This window comes from Pholcus phalangioides, unplaced genomic scaffold, assembly GCF_987345545.1.
Source record: "Pholcus phalangioides strain wild (caught in Gottingen) unplaced genomic scaffold, Ppha-v1.0 ptg000028l_1, whole genome shotgun sequence".
Classification (NCBI taxonomy): domain Eukaryota; kingdom Metazoa; phylum Arthropoda; class Arachnida; order Araneae; family Pholcidae; genus Pholcus; species Pholcus phalangioides.
Window position 1 is genome coordinate 784,362 of NW_028301618.1, and position 18,799 is coordinate 803,160.

General features: G+C 41.2%; 2 protein-coding genes across 2 annotated transcripts in view; one reads left to right on the plus strand and one right to left on the minus strand.

The window, feature by feature from the left end:
* LOC149067699 (uncharacterized) lies at positions 1–18,563 on the plus strand. The gene is made up of 9 exons (XM_089252185.1): positions 1–172; positions 351–483; positions 8,527–8,700; positions 8,817–9,043; positions 10,654–10,763; positions 12,863–12,956; positions 13,048–13,194; positions 13,283–13,411; positions 15,131–18,563. The coding sequence occupies exons 1-9, from the start codon at positions 152–154 to the stop codon at positions 17,819–17,821; spliced, it is 3,726 nt and encodes a 1,241-aa protein (XP_089108311.1). The 5' UTR covers positions 1–151; the 3' UTR covers positions 17,822–18,563.
* The window catches only part of PolG2 (DNA polymerase subunit gamma-2, mitochondrial), a 16,906-nt gene continuing 16,046 nt past the window's right edge, over positions 17,940–18,799 (minus strand). The window contains exon 8 of the mRNA XM_089252186.1: positions 17,940–18,283. Coding sequence (XP_089108312.1) covers positions 18,209–18,283 — 75 coding nt within the window. The 3' untranslated portion in view covers positions 17,940–18,208. The remainder of the gene's footprint in view (positions 18,284–18,799) is intronic.

The following is an 18,799-nucleotide window of genomic DNA, read 5'->3' on the forward strand; positions in this document are numbered from 1 at the left end:
CCACAATTAAGCCTGCTTCTAACTGTTACAAAGCACGTTTGTCTGGTGGTGATTTTTTTGTTTTCACAACTTTTTTGGATACAATTGAGATCCGTAAACGGTTTTTTTAAAATATTTTTAAAATTTAATTCCTTTTAAAATCCACTCCAGGATGTTGATCGCATTCCGGAAGGTGAGTCCTGACTTCCGCCGCGAAGCTGGCCTGGAAGAGATCTCAGAAACGGGATAAGTCCGGCGCGGCAGAGAACGCTCATTTATTCATTATATGCTAGTATGTGCTGTAGGTCATTACAAAAAGAGTGTGTCACGTAAGCCTTTAATTTCAATTTCATTATTTTTTTTTGACGTAGGCTGTACGAGATAAGACGGTTATCCTGGTCATGCTGACGCTGGCGGTTACACGGCCAGTGTCTGCGGTCCACGGTGGTTCGAAACTGGAACCGATCCGGACGCTCGATGGGGCGACGCCACCTGGAATTGTCGGTAAGTGGTACAATAGAATGCTATTAAAGCGGCCGGTCCGCAAATATATTTTCGCCCGATTCGTTTATTAGTTTTCCCAAAATGGTTGCTGGTCCGTTAACATGTTCTATTCGATTGCTTTTTGCCGCCCTATTTCTTTGTTTATTAATTTCTTGGAGATCCGCGCGACTGTATTTCTATCCATTTTCAGCTGAATATTTCCATTTATGCACATTTTTTGCTGTGTGTGCGGTCTTCTGTTTCGTTACTTATTCTTTTTTTTGTTGGCCGGCGAACTATTTCTGAATTTATTCATTTTTTTTTCTTCTGGTCCGCCAACTGTTTTTTATTCATTTTTCCGGTCCACTAACTGTTTTTATTCATTTTTTTTTCGGTCCAATAACTTTTTTATTCGTTTTTTCTGGTCCGCTAACACTCACTCACATTCACTTCTGAAATATAGATGGCAGCACTGAAAAATCAAACACAACACTACATACGCATTCAGACTATTAGGCACACACACAATTACACTTCCGGCACAGCTCACTAGGCAGTAAATCACCATAGATGGTGATAGACCTGAGTTGTGCTCGGTTTGAAAGAAAGAAAAAAAGGTCTGCTAACTGTTTTTATTCAATTTTTTCTGGTCCGCTGTTATTATTATCATTTTTTCTACTACACTAACAGTTTTTATTAAATTTTTGTCTGGTCCACAAACTGTTTTTTATTTATTTTTTTCTGGTCCGCTAACTGTTTTTATTCATTTCTTTTCTGGTCCGCTAACTGTTTTTATTCATTATTTCTGGTCCGCTAACTGTTTTTATTCATTTCTTTTCTAGTCCACTACCGGTTTTTTATTCATTTCTTTTCTGGTCCGCTAACTTTTTTTATTCATTTCTTTTCTGGTCCGCTAACTGTTTTTATTCATTATTTCTGGTCCGCTAACTGTTTTTATTCATTTCTTTTCTAGTCCACTACCTGTTTTTTATTCATTTCTTTTCTGTTCCGCTAACCTTTTTTTATTCATTTCTTTTCTGGTCCGCTAACTGATTTTATTCATTTCTTTTCTGGTCCGCTAACTGTTTTTATTCATTATTTCTGGTCCGCTAACTGTTTTTATTAGTTTTTTCTAGTCCACTAACTGTTTTTTATTCATTTTTTTCTGGTGCGCTGATTTTATTCATTTTCGCTGGTCCGCTAACTTTTTATTTATTTATTTTTTGCTAAATTTGAATTGCAATAAAAATTTAGAAAAAAAATTGAATTTATGAGCTAAATTTGAAATAATGGAATTTTAATGAAAACTGAAAAGTTCGTTAACTGTTGAATTGTGAAAGGAAGTTTTTAAAATTCACAAATGTAAAAACTAATAAAGTTTAAAAAAAATAAATTGAATAAAAATTGAAGAAAGATGAATGAAATTAAATAAAATTTAAAACTGAATTAATAAAAGCTGAACAATAAAATTAATAAAAACTGGAAAAAAAAAATTTGAATTGTGAAATGAAATTTGCAAAAACTGAAAAAAAAATGTCAGAATTAATAAATTGAAAACAAAAATAAATTATTTTAAATAAAACTTCAAAAATCGAATTTTATATTCATGAAATAGCAACTGTCAAAAATTGGGGGGAAAAAATCGTCGAATTTTGAAATAAAATTTCCCAAAAATTTCGCAACGGTAAAATCGCCAATCAACATTGGAACAAAGATAACCACATGGAAATCGAAACCAGTGAAAACTTGTTAAAACTGTCCTAAATTCATGAAAAAAAAATTTATCAAAAATTTAACAGAGAATCAGGAAAAATCTATTTTAACTGCAAGAAAAAGGGAATAATATCAATTGTGACGTCATAACGAGCGCGTGTGTGTGTGTTATATCGGTGACGTGAGAAAACAACGATTACCCCATTTTGCGAAAAAATAGTTGTTATTTTTGTGTTAACAACAGTCTTTTTGCAGTATGTTGTGCGTAAATATGCAAGTTGGCATTTTTTTGCTTTCTCCCTCCTTGTTGTTCGCCTTGAACTGGAACAGAATTGATGAGAAAGTGCCGTCAACTTTAACCTTCCAGACATGGAAGCGCTTCTCTAGTTTCCGTCACTGCTTATAATAACGCTTCTGTGTCCCATTTTTTTTGTTTATACTCATTCAAACACAAGAGAAAATAAAAAAATGGCGGAGATGCCTAACTTGTTTCCATATCCAAAAAACAAATGGCTACTCTCGTGGATACCGAAAACTTTATTCGGAAACGAAACGCTCTTATGTGTCATAAACAGAGACCACGCGGCTGGGGTCAAAGATCTTTGGTTCAGTCAGTGAATTTGCATTACTTGACAAAAGCTATAAGTAGAGCCCGGAAGATTTCGGGCAAAATGCTATAAATGCCGAGTTTTTTGTTGTTGTGAAAACGCCTTTTTTTGGTTAATTTTTTCCTGCCATACATGCCTATTTCAAACGTTGTTTCAAGTTTGTTCGTGAATTTATTTCATGTAGAAGAACTTGGATATTTTGAGTATGGGGGAAACTGCAAAAGACTTGATACAAAGGCTATTAACAGCTGGCTGATGTGAAGATTTTTTCTGAAAAGAGAGAAAATTAAACTGCCCCTGTGCGGGGAATCGAACCCACGTCCTTTCACTTTCCGGGTGAACGCCCTAGACATTCCGAGGAAAAATCCAATAAAAAAGCTCCACTTATTCACCTTCTGGTCAAAAATCGAATTATTATTATTTTTCTCATTGCATAAATCTCTCTCCCTTGGCCTTATTAAGATATCCTGAAAATTTGGCTGTATTCGCGGAGTACAAGAACTTTAATTATAATCACCCTGTACATGTCCGTAGATGTGATAATATGAATGGAGAGAAAGTTATTTTTCCCACAACAATAAAGCATGGTAGTCGTGCTTCCATTATAGAAAACGAAATGAATGTTTTTAAAAATTATATGCGACAGTTAAATCAGAATCATTCGTAACTCGAAGGAGCCGCACAGTCAGTTTCTCTACGGACTCCGCGTCTAGTAATGGTGGAATCTACCTCATCCTAATTACAGACCACAAACACTTTACTTTTGACATAAAATCAATTTAGTTTTGAAATTGAAGCGATTGTTACCTGCTGTAATTGAAACGGTAAACGAAGTGTAAAGTGCAACCAATTTTTCGCTACTTTCTGGGCGCTTGAATGCCTTTTTGTGGTGCCTATATTCTAAGCATTTTTAGTGCCTAAACTGTTGTAAGGAATAGCGTTATTTTTCGTTATATCTAATGATAGGCATCCTTTTGAAGTAGTGGTTCTCAAAGTGTGTCGCCAAACTTTGTCGGGAGGAGGTGGGGGGTCGTCGCACCCAGGTGCGGATCCAGGGTCATGTGTCGGGAGTGGGGACTTATTACGTAGGTTCATTGGACCATCCCGTATTTTACGGGACAGACCTATATCATTCTGCTGTTGACAAGGGCGGCCCTCCATCACTCCCCCCGGATTTGTGTCTGAGCGAAGACAGGGAATGGGAGTGGAAAAAAAGGTGGCAGTCATCTCTCTCTTCAGCTGAGAAAATAGCGGAAGCAAGCGCAGATCCAGGGCGATGTGTCAGAAGAAGCGACTTATAAGTCGGATTGTTCCGTATTTTACGGGACAGACAGATTATCCCATATGGTTCTGCTTTTGGGGAGGGTCGATCACACCCCTAATCGCCAAACCACTGGATCTGCATCTGAGCGGATTACTCTTGCGAGCAATGAATGACAGGAGGCAACCTCCTTTCTTGCGAATACAGATGACTGCGCGTTGACTTGTCTGTCGTTTCTAATCACGCCAGCTTTTATACGGATGAGAGGCTTTTCTCTACAGCGCCCTCTACAGTAACTTTTTTCTGTGATTGCGCGGCTGTCCGAAACGCAGTTTTGCATTGATTGGTTGTCCCTTAGCATTTGTTAATCATCGTATATTGTCCAAACGGTGCTACTCTTCAATCATAGTTCGAAAAAATAGATAGATGGCAGCACTATAGCGAACTTCACGCGAGGTTCACGACACGCACATTCCAACATGTACCAATTCGATAGACATTCCGCAGGAGAATGCATACGAAGTGCATGTACGGTTGAGTAATACCGTGCATTTGTTCGAATTTTTGGATCCCATCAACAACCCACATCCTCGATCAACATCTTATCCGCCAGCACTGATTACGAGGATAAAATAAAGTAGCCCTGAGAAAGTTATCCTCGATGGATACGAACAATAAGATTCAAATTAATGCAAATCATCCATCTCAATAACCAGACTGGTTCCATCTCAAAGCGGGCCAACGGAATTACTCGGTGTGTGTGGCATCCGAAATTGCAGGTTCCCACCCACTATCGTCTCGAGGGTGCTGACCTTTACCCGTAGCGTGGGAAAGCGAATATAATACCTTAATCCAATAAGAGACAGAATTCGAAGATGCTAATCCAGCCCTGGTTCGGTTGCAGATCGTGACCCACGAGCAGGTGTCGATTTTCGCGATTGGGCTATAATCACGGGTTTCTCTCTCAAAAGAAATCTCGGAATCACGAGTTGATCTTCCTGATGTTGCTGCGCCAATCAACCAGTTCTGAAGATTCTCAGTATGAGGGAAAAAAGTCTCTTTCATTAATTTTTACGGGTTTGTTTGATGAAATGAAGCGGCCCCGAATCATTACGAAAGAGTATGGGTTTTACACGTCGCTGTCGCTGACGGATCAGCGACACACCCTCGGTTGACATCGAAGCATATCAGCGACACCTCCAAGTGACGTGACTTCTTAAGATTGGCCGAGAAAAAAAATCATAAATTTCAGAGAGTATATTCTACCCACAAAATAAATTGCGGCATCCTAAAGTAGAAATACGGGGTGTCGCGTTATCCCAAAATAAATAGCGGCATCCGAAAGTGGAAAGAATACGGGATGTCGCGTTATGAGTTACTTACCACGACCCGGGGCTTCGGACCCCATACGGGGGATCCCCGAAGGGAGCATTTATTTTCTCAATCAAAAAAAAAATATATACATTCTATATCACCGGAGCACCATTGGTCCGAGATTAACAATTCACCTTACAAAACTCGGGCAACACCATTAACAACCCGCGAGCAGGAATTTGGTGCTCCCGATTACCACTTTTCAATCTATTTGTTTCTCTCGGGAACATTTCACTCTGTTCCTAAGTACCTTTGCACTGCCAAGTCCATTATACCAGAAAGAAGGGCTCTTGTTTTTTGGTTTTTAATCCGTGCCGTAATTGGAATGTTAGTGCTTGTGAAGTTTATCTTCTTTCTCTGGCTTTCCCAATATTCGCATTGATATACAGTATAAGATGTTGGGTGGTGCCACTATCTTTGTTGCAGAAAATGCACATCGGGGACTTTCCATGAAACCTAGCTTGAGCAATTCCTGTGGCACCATGTTGCGTGAGTAATTGATTTATATAAAAGTCTCCTTGAATTCTTGTGGTGCTAATCTTAGGGAAGATAGCATATGTGACCCTTCCTTTGTTGCTATCATCCCAATATTCTTGCCACTCTTTGAGGATGTCTTTCTTGATAACTTGTCGAATATATGATTTTGTATATTTGTTGTTGATGTCTACTTCATCCTTTTGCGTGGCTTGTTTTGCTTTTGTATCAGTATAGTCATTTTTAATGTTTGGGGTGTCGCGTTATCCCGAAATAAATAGCGGCATCCGAAAGTGGAAATACGAGGTTAAAAAAAACTAACAGTGCGGAAAAGCAAATCGCACATTTGTGGCACCAGGGGATGAAAGGGGTAAATCCGTAAATAGTTTAAAAAAACAAAGTAATTGGTATATTTGGATGCGGTTTGCGGAAAATTTATTCACACGAAGATTGTTATTTTTTTTTCTTCGGTATAGTGAAAAAAATTTAGTTCGGATTTTTGTCGGTAGATGGCGCTGGATTCGGAAAGCTAATCGCTGGAAATTTGCAAATCAGACTCCTTCTCTTAACCAGATCTTGGCTCGCCTCTCTCTCTCTCAATGAAGAAATTTCAGCAGGTGGTCGAAGAGGACCCGGGCTGTGCTGGACGCTGTGCATGTATGTGTTGTGAACCTAACGTGAAGTCTGTTTCTGTGCAATGCTTGTTATGTGTATAGTGGCCATCTACCATCAATTTTTCGAACGACGAGTGAAGTGTAATGATCGAATAATTGTATCGTTGTATGACTCTTGCTCTCTGTAGCGGCGAGACTTTTCAACGGGGAAATCGGCTCGCATTCGCACCTCGAAGTTGCGAACCACAGAAAACCAACTTCATCCGACCCACCGTGACAAAGGTGGGGGTTCCGACCCGGGTCCTCGCGATGCGAGTCTGTCACTATGACGACAACAGTGGCCTAATCAGGCTCCTATAAAATGCACGATGTACGATTAACAGCTCATTTTCGAGTTTTCCTAATAGTGCCGCTTACATAAGGTTTTCATTGTGACTACTACAAAGCACAGCTGATGAAGTTGTTCCAACTCAGCCGCGAATTGCTGGCTGAAGCCTTTCGAACGTTTCTGACACAGAAGAGATTGGTTCAGTTCCAATCAATAACTCCTGACGAACTTTTGTGCCCGCCATCTACCGGCAAAAATTAGAACTAGTTATTTCTGGGGGGGGGGGGGGTTAAAAAAAATCATCCCTTCGAATTGACTAATTTTTCGTAAATCGCATTCAAATATACCTTCTCCTCCTAACTGGATCATGGCCCGCCGCTTTGTCTCAATGAAGAGATTTCAGCAGGTGGGGTCGAAGACGTGGGACATGCTGAAAGTTGTGCGTGTGTGTCGCGAACCTAACGTGAAGTTTGTTTCTGTATAATGCTTGTTAGGTGTGTACATTCAAATACAGGGTGGGAAAAAAGTCCGTAGAAACTTTGAAAATCCATAAAAACCGGAAAAATAACCAAAATAAAAAACGGTTTGCAGGGTTAGCGTCGCTAGGTCACTGGAATATTTTTACGACAAAGAAAAAAAAATTAAAAAAACAGCTGATAGGTGGCGCTGACGTACATAAGTTAAAGAAAAGATACGCAAATAACAAACAGATTGCCTCCAAATCGTTTATTACAGCAGTATGTGTTCCACACGTAACCACCACCACCACAGGGATTGTGCATCGAACATTGCAGGCAAGTCACAAAGCCAGCAACGGCATAGCGCGGCAGTACATAACACGTCTCGGCGGGTCGCATCTTTCAGACAGAATGAATGGACGTCATTTGCGTCTCTTTTCTTTGACTTGTGTAAGTCGGCGCCACCTATAGGCTGTTTTTTGAGTTTTTCTTTTCATTCATTCGCAGCTGAAGATGCCTGCCTTTGCTCTATTTGATTATTAAGATGCCTGCAGTAAACTTCCCAACGTCTTCTTATCGGTAGCAGGTCCTCGGCTGTACTTCTTCTACGATTTCAGGACGAAATAACTGGGTTCTAGACTCCCAAAAGTAAAAAACAACACTTTATTCCATTTATTTTCCAACACCTCCAACGAAACCGTCATGCCTCTTCGGTACAAACTTTCACACTATTCTTCTATCTTTTCCCGAATGTCTCAGTTCGTTCTCTTTTCTTTCTCTCGCGACTCCTGTTTCTCCTAGGCCTTCTTCGCACTTTTTCTCCCGAACTTTACACCTGCCTTCACTCCATTCGCAGCTGAAGATTCCTGCCTTTGCTCTATTTGATTCTCAAGATGTCTACCTCCTCTCAATTCGCCGCTGAAAATATCTTCCTCCGCTCCATTCACAGCTGAATACAGGGTGAAAGATATCTACCTCGCCTTTATTTGCAGATGAAGATGTCTGCCTCCACTAAGGTGCAGAGTCAGCGGGGTGCAGTATGAAAGGCCGCCCCTCCCAAGAGCCGAACAGCATGGGAAAATTTATCTGTCCCGTGAAATACGGGACAATTAAACGAACTCGCATAACTTTCCTCTCCCGTTGCACCACCCTGGATCCGCGCATGGTGTCTTCTCGCGATGTATGGGGTCACGTGCTGTTTTAATAACGCAAACGACATTGTTCTCTTCTTCAGGAAACCAATGCCAGCAGCGTCGGAAACTGAACTCGGATCGAAGCATATTCTGCGCGTACAGACCAGGTTCCAAGAAGCTGGACGGATCGCTCGACCCGTGCCTTTGCACGCATCTGGTTTATTACCCTGAAGCCGGTATTCATCACGTGTTATCGGAGCACCTTGGCCTGAACGGTGAGCATATATTTGATATTGGCGAATGAATGTCGCGGAAATATGTACACCCATAACAAACATTGTTTTGTCCAGAGAATGCGACTGACTCTCCGAAAACGTTGTTTCCATTTCAGACGCGGATCGGTTGACTCCGAACCTCTCGAAGATCACCGATCTGAAGACCTTGCTTCTCGTCGACTTGCCTAAGCCGGGCGGCTCGGACCTAGAAACGAAACAGGCCGCCTACGAAGCGTACGAAGAGGTTCAGAGGCGAAACTTCGATGGCGTCTTCGCCACAGTAACGCCCGATGATGGACATCCGGGAAACAAAGAATGGGAAACGCATTCGACTTTCTTCGAAGTAAGTACAGCCTTCGAATTTGAAGGGTTCTCTGTTTTCTTTCCTCTCTAATCACCGTAAAGCTTTGTTATAACCCTACGAAGTTGTTCTTTTTACCTTCCTTTTGTTTCTATACAATTATTAGTGACTTCCCCCCTCCCACATATATATTCTTCTCCACTATATGCGTATAAGGAAGGGGTCATTCAAGTAGTACGTCAGCATCGAGGGGAGGGGGAGGAGGGTTGAAGGTTGCTTACGTCATCAACCACCCTTTATTGAAGATATGAAATATTCTAAGCTGCTGACGGGAGGGAGGGGGGGGGGGTCAAAAATGGCTGAAATTCTGCTTACGTAATACTTGAATGGCCCCTAAGAGCAATAGAGAACTAGTTGGGCGAAGGTAAAAAGAGAAACCTACTTCGTATACCTACTCTCTCTTATATCTAGATACTTATCTAGTATATTTTTTTCCCCCTTCAACTTCTTCACCTTTCTCTAACGTGTGGTTAGGTTAGGACGAGGTTACCATATTTTTCGCCCAATCGTCAAATAGACATCATCCGAATTTCTCGCCTTTCCTTGTTAGCGAAGCGGTTAACACAGGGTGGGCAAAATGTCCGTAGAAACTTTAAGAATCCATAAAAACTGACAAAAATAACCGAAATAAAAAACGGTTTGCAGGGTTAGCATCGCTAGGTCACAAGAACTTTTTTAAGACAGAAAAAAACTCCGATAGGTGGCGCTGACATACACAAGTCAAAGAATAGATACACAAAATACCTCCAAATCGTTTATTACAGCAGTATGTGTCCCACATGACCACCACCACAGGGGATAACACGTTGCAGGTGAATCACAAATCCAGGAGGTCCACATACACGGTTTACAACGGTGAACTGCTTGTGGATTAGGAGCACAAGTTCTTATAACCGTTTCATTTGAATATATTCCACCTATCAGCTGTTTTTTCAGTTTTTTTTCCATGTCTTTTAAAAATAATCTTGACCTAATGATGCTAACCCTGCAAACCGTTTTTCATTTCGGTTATTTTTCCGGTTTTTATTAATTTTTAAAGTTTCTACGCACTTTTTGCCCACCCTGTATATAAGCATACCATATACATTGGATCTGTCGACGCCTCATTGACTCTGGGGTATCTCCTCGCCTCGATGCCCCGCTTGCCGATGCGAGAAACAGGCCCAGCATGCACCACCCATCCCCCCCCCCTCCCGAAAATACACCACTGCTGTCCATTGAGCTGAGAAAACATCTTTGGTTCCGATTGCAGGTGCCGATATCGAGATAATCGCCAAGTTGCCCCCCCCCCCTCCCGTGAATGGAAAGATGCCAAAATGGGACCCAGGTCAACAAATGGGAGGGTAATATTTCGCTTTGGCTCTTCGCTGACTTCGATGTCACATTCATGGGTATTGCGGGATGTACAGGCCAGGTCAAGGCTCTTCTCATGATAAACAGGAAGACTGAAGGGACTCAATTTCTCAATTTAACTGGTAGTCCAATGGAAGCTACTACTAGCGTACAAACGATATCAGGTCGCGTGTATGCGCAAGATTGTAACTAGGCTTTAACCTGTAGTTTTTCCTGTATTTTTCTTTTTCCCTTTACAGACTTTACAAACGCATTATGAGTTGGCGAACGAGGGGAAACCACCAATAATCGCCGTCCGAATCGAGCAACATCCAATTGACGCCCTTGTGGCGTTCGCAGAAGCAAAAGAGTGAGTTCAGTACTTCTTTTTTATTATTATTACTTTACGCGTCCCGTTTGGGAATCTCTGCACGGAAGAATAAGCCTGCTGGTCGTCCACTGGAAGCGACACCAACGCGAGCGACAACAGCAGACATTGAGTCAGACGACTAGGGGCGTCTGACGGCGTCCACTGAGAGCGACCCTTCATATTTTGTATAAAATATTTAAAAACTACAATTTTTGCAAAATGGGTCCAGGTGACCTGAATTTTTGTGGAAAGTCCGCACTTGGCCCGTTCGTGAACTGGAAGCGACTTGAAGATCATACGGGGAAAGTATTCTGACCCCAAAAGGAAAAAGGGGGAAAAAAAACGGCGTGAGTGGTGCGAAAATAAAAAGTACTAAGCGCAACCGCACTGCGCTTGCGCAGAAGTGGTAAGACGCGTGAAATCCCATTTCGGTGGGTTCGGTCGTTCGTCTGGTGCAATCACCGGGAGAGTCACCAGCTCAAGATCGTTTTTAGTGTGGATGATCTCTTACTTTCCAGGCAATGCGACCAGTGTCGCGAATACAGACGACTGCGCGTGAATGGTTTATCGTTTCTAGTCGATTCCGATGGACACAACCAGCGTAAAATAAACCTGAACGCGTGTAGCGGGATTTACAGACCTTGAACGTGATCGAATAGATGATTTCGGCACATAAGAACGAGGTCAGTCTTCAAGCTGAAAAAGGGATACGTTTCGTCTGGAATCTTTTCACGCGTAGCGCAGAGTGCTGCCACCTGCCTTTCAAATCAGAACAGCGAGAACCGATTTGTTTTGGAATATTGGGGCTTGGGAGAGGGTCATCCGATCTATGGCAAGACCCTTCACTTTTAAATATAGAAGTGGGGGGGGGGGGAATAGATAACACCATCGAAATAAATATACAACTTCTGACAATCAAGTTCGGTGAATAGTCCTGTAACATTAACGTAGATGAAATGTTAACGAAAGTTACCTTACTGTCCTTCGAAATAGTCACCTGCCATTACTATGCACCGCTGAGATCTCCTATACATGTCCTGGAAACTTTGCGAGAAGTCTTCTTTTGGGATGGAGTTCAAAAGCCTCGTCACGTTTCGTTGGATGTCAGGAATATCGTCAAATCTCTTTCCTTTCAAAGCGAGTTTGAGTCGTGGGAATAGGAAGAAGTCTGGAGGGATTGAGATCTGGCGAGTGTGGTGGATGTTCAATTTGCACCACCCCCTTTTTTGAAAGGAACTAACTGTTCGACGATATTGGCTGTGTGAGGGCGAGCATTGTCGTGAACAAGAAACCATTAACCTTGTTGTGCGTACTGAGGTCGTACCCTGCGTAGACGTTTCATGAAACGGGTCAAAATTTCAATGTACCTTGCAGCATTCATCGTCGTTCCCTCAGGTAGAAATTCCTTGTGGATTTTCCTGTTCTCAGTTAAGAACCAACGCACTAAACAAGCACTTTGTAAAACAAGTCTTTCACGGAACACAAACGACGCTCAACTGAACAACGGTGGCGGCAGATGGTCAACACCTGCCGCTACGCATGTGCAGCGTTTTGCTTCGCCAGTGTTGCCAGATCGGCCGTTCTGACTTCATTCACCGAACTTTATTGTCAGAGGTTGTAATTGACAACTTTGCTTGCCTCTGACAATTTTTTTGACTAGCAACTTTACTTTCTTTCGACAATTTCTTTGGCTATAATTAGCAACTTTTCTTCCATTTGACAACTTTTTTCTCTATAATCAGCATTTTTATTTCCCTTTGATAATTCTTTTGGCTACAATTGACAACTTTGCTTGCCTCTGACAATTTTTTTTAACTACCACCTTTACTTTCCTCTGACAATTAATTTTTTTTTTTGGCTATAATCAGCAACTTTATTTCCCTTCAACAATTTCTTTGGCTATCATTGGCGATGTCCGCACGGATCATGATTACCCGTATTTTTATGAAGGAAATATGGTCAACTTTTTTACTACTGATACTTTTCTCGCGGGCCGGATGAAACTCATTGGCAGGCCACATGCGGCCCGCGGGCCGGAGGTTGCGTGTGCACACATGCTATAAACCATCACACTGTATGTTGGTTTCTTTCCCCCGTAGTGTAATCGACTTCTTCGTGGTTCCCGAACGGCTACACGAAAGGAGCGTACGGCCGACCGATCTCATGCACAGTGACGAGCACGACTACCCTACCGTGAGTACATTTCCTCTCTTCTTATGCTAAATTAACGCCACGCAGAAACGTTTTTCTCGAACATTCCTCTCACACATCATTCATTCACCAGAAACCCTTCGTCGACCAACTGACGGATGCCACCGGGATCCCACGAGGAAGAATCATAATCGAAGTATCGGCCTTCGGATCCATCCACTACGGAGATCGGCAGGGACGGAGTCATCACCCGATCCACAAGTCACTGACTTACCCACAGGTAAAGAATGGCAACACGCCAAAATGGTTCGAGATCGATCCACTGATCATCTAACATCTTGGCTAATTTGGCTCTTTATACCCCGCAGGTTTGCCAACTGGCCTCTTCATCTAGGTGGCAAATCGTCCACGAATATGGTCATCGGAAGACGCTCGTCGTGAGCCACAGTCCAGAGCAGATCGTCAGATACAACGACGTCGAAAGCGTCCGGCAAAAAGTATGAACCTGATCTTTATACATGTGTCCCTCCTTCAAATATTTGTAACCTAAAGAATCTCTGTGGCCATCGGTGACCGATTCCATGAGTCAAATCAATTACTGCGACACCAGTGGACGTTCTTCAACGTCCATCTATCTCTCCTGCTCGTTATTTCTCCTCAAACCACCCCCAGAAGAGCCAAAAAAAATGCCAGGATGGCATCCAATCTCTTAAGTAGAGCCCGGATTATATGCAAATGCATATGTGCAAGTGTATATTTTGGCCTTTTTTAGCATTAATGCATAAAATCAAAGAATTTTCAGTATAAGTGCATATTTTTGAAGGTTTATTTAAGCTCACTCAATTTTTCTTATAATTTTTCAAAAATAAATATTATTCATAATATTTTCATAACATCGGTTTCTTCCCCGCAGGTGAAATTTAGTGAATTAATGCATATTTATAAAGTATTTCACGAATATTAACAGTTTTATTGTAATGCTATTTCTATAGATATGTCTAAGTGTTAAATTTTTTCAGCAATATTGTCAAAATTCTTTTGTTACTGGTATTTTCGCTATCGAGCAGCTATAACTAACTGAAAATTAAAAAATGCCTGAATAAAAAATATGTAGAAGTTATTTGCATATGCGGGGGTATATATATGAGGGGATATTTTTTTGTAAAAATTGAACACGAAGAAATGGGAAAGATGCATTTTAAAAACACATCTGCATTTTTTTGCATAGTAATTTTTTTAATGCATATTTTCTCATTTTCGGTACATATTTTGAAATTTTTGACTTTTTCAAGATTTTTAGTGCATATTCTGGGGTGTTTAAAGCATATTTTGGGAATTTTCAGTGCATATTTTTGCATTTTTAAGTGCATATTTGAAAGTGCCACTCATCCATTTTGGAACAGCAAACTTTCACTTTCAGAAATTTTTGAAAATGGAGCAAGAGTAAAAACGGGCCCCACATCTGCAGGGGACTTATCAATAGGGGGAACATTAGTTTGGGTGCCCACAAACTATCGACAGGTTTTTCTCCTTTTTAGCACACAGAGTAAGATGCCATTAATAATATTTCATAAAGGGTGGTTGATGACGTACATTATCCAAACCCCCCTTCCTTCGTCATCAGAAGTCAGCTAATTGGAACCCCCCCCCCCCCATCGATGCTGACGTAATACTTGAATGATTCCTTACCAGCGCAGGATGGGTGGGGAGGGAGGTGAACCTGGCAGATGGTGCAAGGAGATTTTCGGGAGCACTCATTTTCCACACTCCGACTGTCGGGCAAGCACAGATTCAGTGCAATGTGTGAGGAGGGGAGATATATTTTGTGTAGGTTCGTTACTGTATTTTACGGGCCAGACCAATTGCACCCTCCCCCCGGATCTGCGAATGCTGTTGGAATCAGAAAACATGCCTGCACTTTCAAAACGACCTGCACCACAATTTCGGCATTGGCGCAAATGTGCAGGGATTTGGAACACCTTGTAGCAGGGGAGAGTTCTTTGCTTTCTCTATAACGTTTTTTGTGTGACTTTCTCCCAGAATAAAAATGTGATTTTTAGAAATTATTTGAACATACATTTGCCATAATTTGGAGGGATAGGTCGCATCTTACTGGAGCCAGGCTCTGCGTCCAGACACCTGGAATTTTTCACCGATGATTATGCCCAATTTTCACATAAAGTTTAATGAATAATCCATATAAAATTCTTCAACAGGTCCAGCTTATCAAACTTGGACACCTAGGAGGAATGATGTTATCATTCTTGAATGATGACGACTACCTGGGTGTATGCAACGGAGGATCATTCCCGCTACTGAAGTCGATGAACGGCATCTTCGAATCGCCAGAAGATTCATCAAGATTGGAAGAGAACCTGCTGCTTCAACAACAGCCATCCACCCTAGTGAAACTTTACGCAGAATCTGATGCCACAAGAGGGATAAGATCAACAGGAGTGACCCGCAACCAGTGCAAGCGTAAGGGATACTTCAGGGATAAGAACGACTGCTCAAAATTCTATCAGTGTGCCAGATCGACCCCGTCCCTACACACCACTGCCTTCACCGCATTCCACTATGAGTGTCCTGAAGGCAAGGTCTTCGATGAGGAACACCAGATATGTACGTGGCCCTCTTGGGCATCACCCTGCATTACTGATGGTAGTATTGTTGATAACGAAAGCAGACAGCCAAAGAGAACAGCCTTCCCCAAATTCTTGTGCCCCGGTCCAGGTTACCACGGGGATCCCCACAACTGCAGGTGGTTTTACTATTGTGCAGATATTGATGGTAAAGGCAGAATCAAAGCTTTTGAGTTCCGTTGCCCTTCAGAGGATTTGGGGTTCGACCAGAATTTGATGATGTGTAACTGGAAGCATCTGGTGCCTGATTGTGAGTCATCAGGAATGAGTTCGATGAATGATACTGAAACTGAAGACGAGACTCCAGTGAACCCCAGAAGAATTAGAAACACAATCAGACGACACAAATGGAGCCAGAATTCGGTTGGGAAGTCTTTGGAACACCATTCTGACCTATTCAAAAATGTTCCACTGAAGAAAATTGGCGTAAATGAACCAGAAAATACAAAAGATGGTTTTAACGATACTTCCGAGCGAGACAGTCTCAAAGGAAACAAGACAACAAAAGACAACATCAATAGATTGAGAAACATTTTGCTCTTCACTGACAACACACCAGATGCAAACTTGTCGGACTGCATCAGCGAGACATCTTTATCCATAGCTGTGCCAAAAGACCGGATTTTCCATAAGAAGTACTTGCTAAAAAGCAACAAAGTCTCGCGAAAACAATCCTTGGAACCAAAGAAACTAAGTGTTGACATTCAATCAGAACTCAAAAAGTTCGATGAAAAAAGCAGCTTCAATGATGTTCTTCACAGTAATGCAACTAACAAACTTGATACTCAAACAAAATTTCGATCTCTTCATTCGAAGGACATTGACGGCAGGCCCAGAAGCTTACGAAAAAGAGATCTCACCTTACATCAAGTTGAATCAAAAAATGCAACAAATATACCCACGAATGATGGAAACAATTCAACGACTACTATTGCTGGAAGTAATATTCTCGAATACTCAACAGATTCACGCCAGAGCACGGAAGTAATTACAACCTCTTTCGAACCATCTCACAGCCCATACACCAAAGAAGTAGGACAAAACGTCACTATCTCAACTTTATTCACTTCCGGCGGTGATAATGGAAAGAAGTCTGAGTTTTCTACTCCAGTTAGTTTCTACTCCAGTGAAAATATCAGCGATTCAGACACGACAAAGTTTGATGAAAACCAAGGTAATCTGAACACAACATTCGGTGTCATTGGAACGCAGAGAATGAGCACAAGCAAGGATGAAACAATCACTGCCAGTGACTTCAGCATGAATAATTTCACAGAAAGTGGACTTTCAGATGAAATCATAGATCATACTATGAAAAATGAAGATGATTCTGTAACACAGTTTGGAACCTTACATGCAGAACATTCGAATCCAACACATGACTCTAATGTTGAGATGAAATCCAGCGAATTGTTAAACACAGAAATTAAAACCCAAGAAACAAAACATGAGATAGAAACAACAACCACCAACTTGTCATTTATGGTCAATGACAGTTTCACAGAAACTCGCAGTACACTGCACCTTACAACACCAAAATACAATGATGACAATACCAATGGAAACAAAACAACAATCGTGACTGGTGAATCAAGTATGAAACTTCCTACTAATGAGTCAGAAGATTCGCAGGAGATTGATAGTGTTCAGATCGTGAAAAACCAAAGTAACATAGGAGATAAAAACGAGAGAACCATGCCCACATCACCAAGTTACAAACTAAGGAGGAGATATCATGGGCGAAAGAAACAGAATTTACTTATAACGTCCCTTTTTAACAATGAGAACGAAATTGCAAACTCCAAAGTTGAACAAATAATGTACAGTGCAACCAGAAATGAGACTCGATCATCAAACATGCCCAATGGCAGATGGTTTGTCGTGCCACGTCCGAACTCGAACATGAGAGCAGCAAAGAACGAGAACGAATCTTTGGCGAAATCCAGTGTGCAGTCCCATATACCACCGGAAAATACGGAGAACAACTTGCTGCCTTCTGGTCCCAAGAAGAGATTCCGTTGGAACATACCTTTCCTGAATAAGAAAGAGAAAAAAATAACTCATCAAAATATTGCCTGTTCAGCAGTGGGTCTATTCTCTCATCCGGTAGATTGCACAAAGTTCTACGAATGTTACTGGGACAAATGGGCGCAGAAATTCACGATACACTTGTTTTCTTGCCCAGCAGAACTAGTCTTTGATGAAAGAGTACTCAGTTGTGTGAATCCAGAAAGGCACGAAATGTGCTCCAATCTCAGGAAATGACACAAATTAATTTTAAACTCGATTCCCCAATTTTTTAAAGGTGTGGAAAAATGAATATGTGAAGTTTGGACGCAAAGACACATTCGCGAAAATAAATCACCTCAAGAACAATCTCTTTGATGTCTTAATAAACATTTATTTTGTATCATTTGGAATCTAATTAAATCTGATCAAGTTTTTGCGCCTTTCAATGGCTCTGTGCTCTTTTTATACCAAACGAAAACAAAATCTATTGCCACACATTTAAAATCATTGCAGTAAATATGGGATTTTGATACAATAATCTGTAGACTTAGAAACCAGTCTGTGACAATACCTTGCATAACATCGTTGCTGACAATTACGCGTAAAAATGCATCTTTGTAATATAAACAGCTTCACAAACTGTCAGCTAGGTTCGACAATCAGCATCTGAAGGTAAACGAGAAGTTTTTCAAGCAACTCCATTATATGAACCTGTTCCTGAAAAGAAGGAAAAAGGTTTTTTAAAAGTAATGAAATCCATGAGCGAATATAAATGCAAATACATCTCAATAAAGCAAGATCGTGTAATTGGGAAACATCATATTCAACTATGAATAGTGCATGAAATTGCAACCAAACCATGCCAAAGTGCCTCTGGATGTCATGTCAAACCTCAGTAAACAAATTTTCCGATTCAAGACATGTTAAACCAAAATTTGATACAATGCCAAACTTGTTATAGAGCCAGAATTCTGTGAAATATATGTATATAAATGGTAGAATGGAATCAGGGGTTCGACTACATATTGCAGTGCTCAGGGCAGTAGTCGGCTGAAGTTGGTTTTCTGCAGTTCCCAACTTTGAGGCGTGAATGAGAGCCAATCTTTCCGTTAAAAAGGCCGCAGTGAGCAACAGGCCTACAACAGTATAATTATTCATTCATTACACTTCACTCACTATGAGTTGAGAAAAAACTTTAGTTTCCCTAAAAAACCCAGCCGAGGGGGGGGGGGG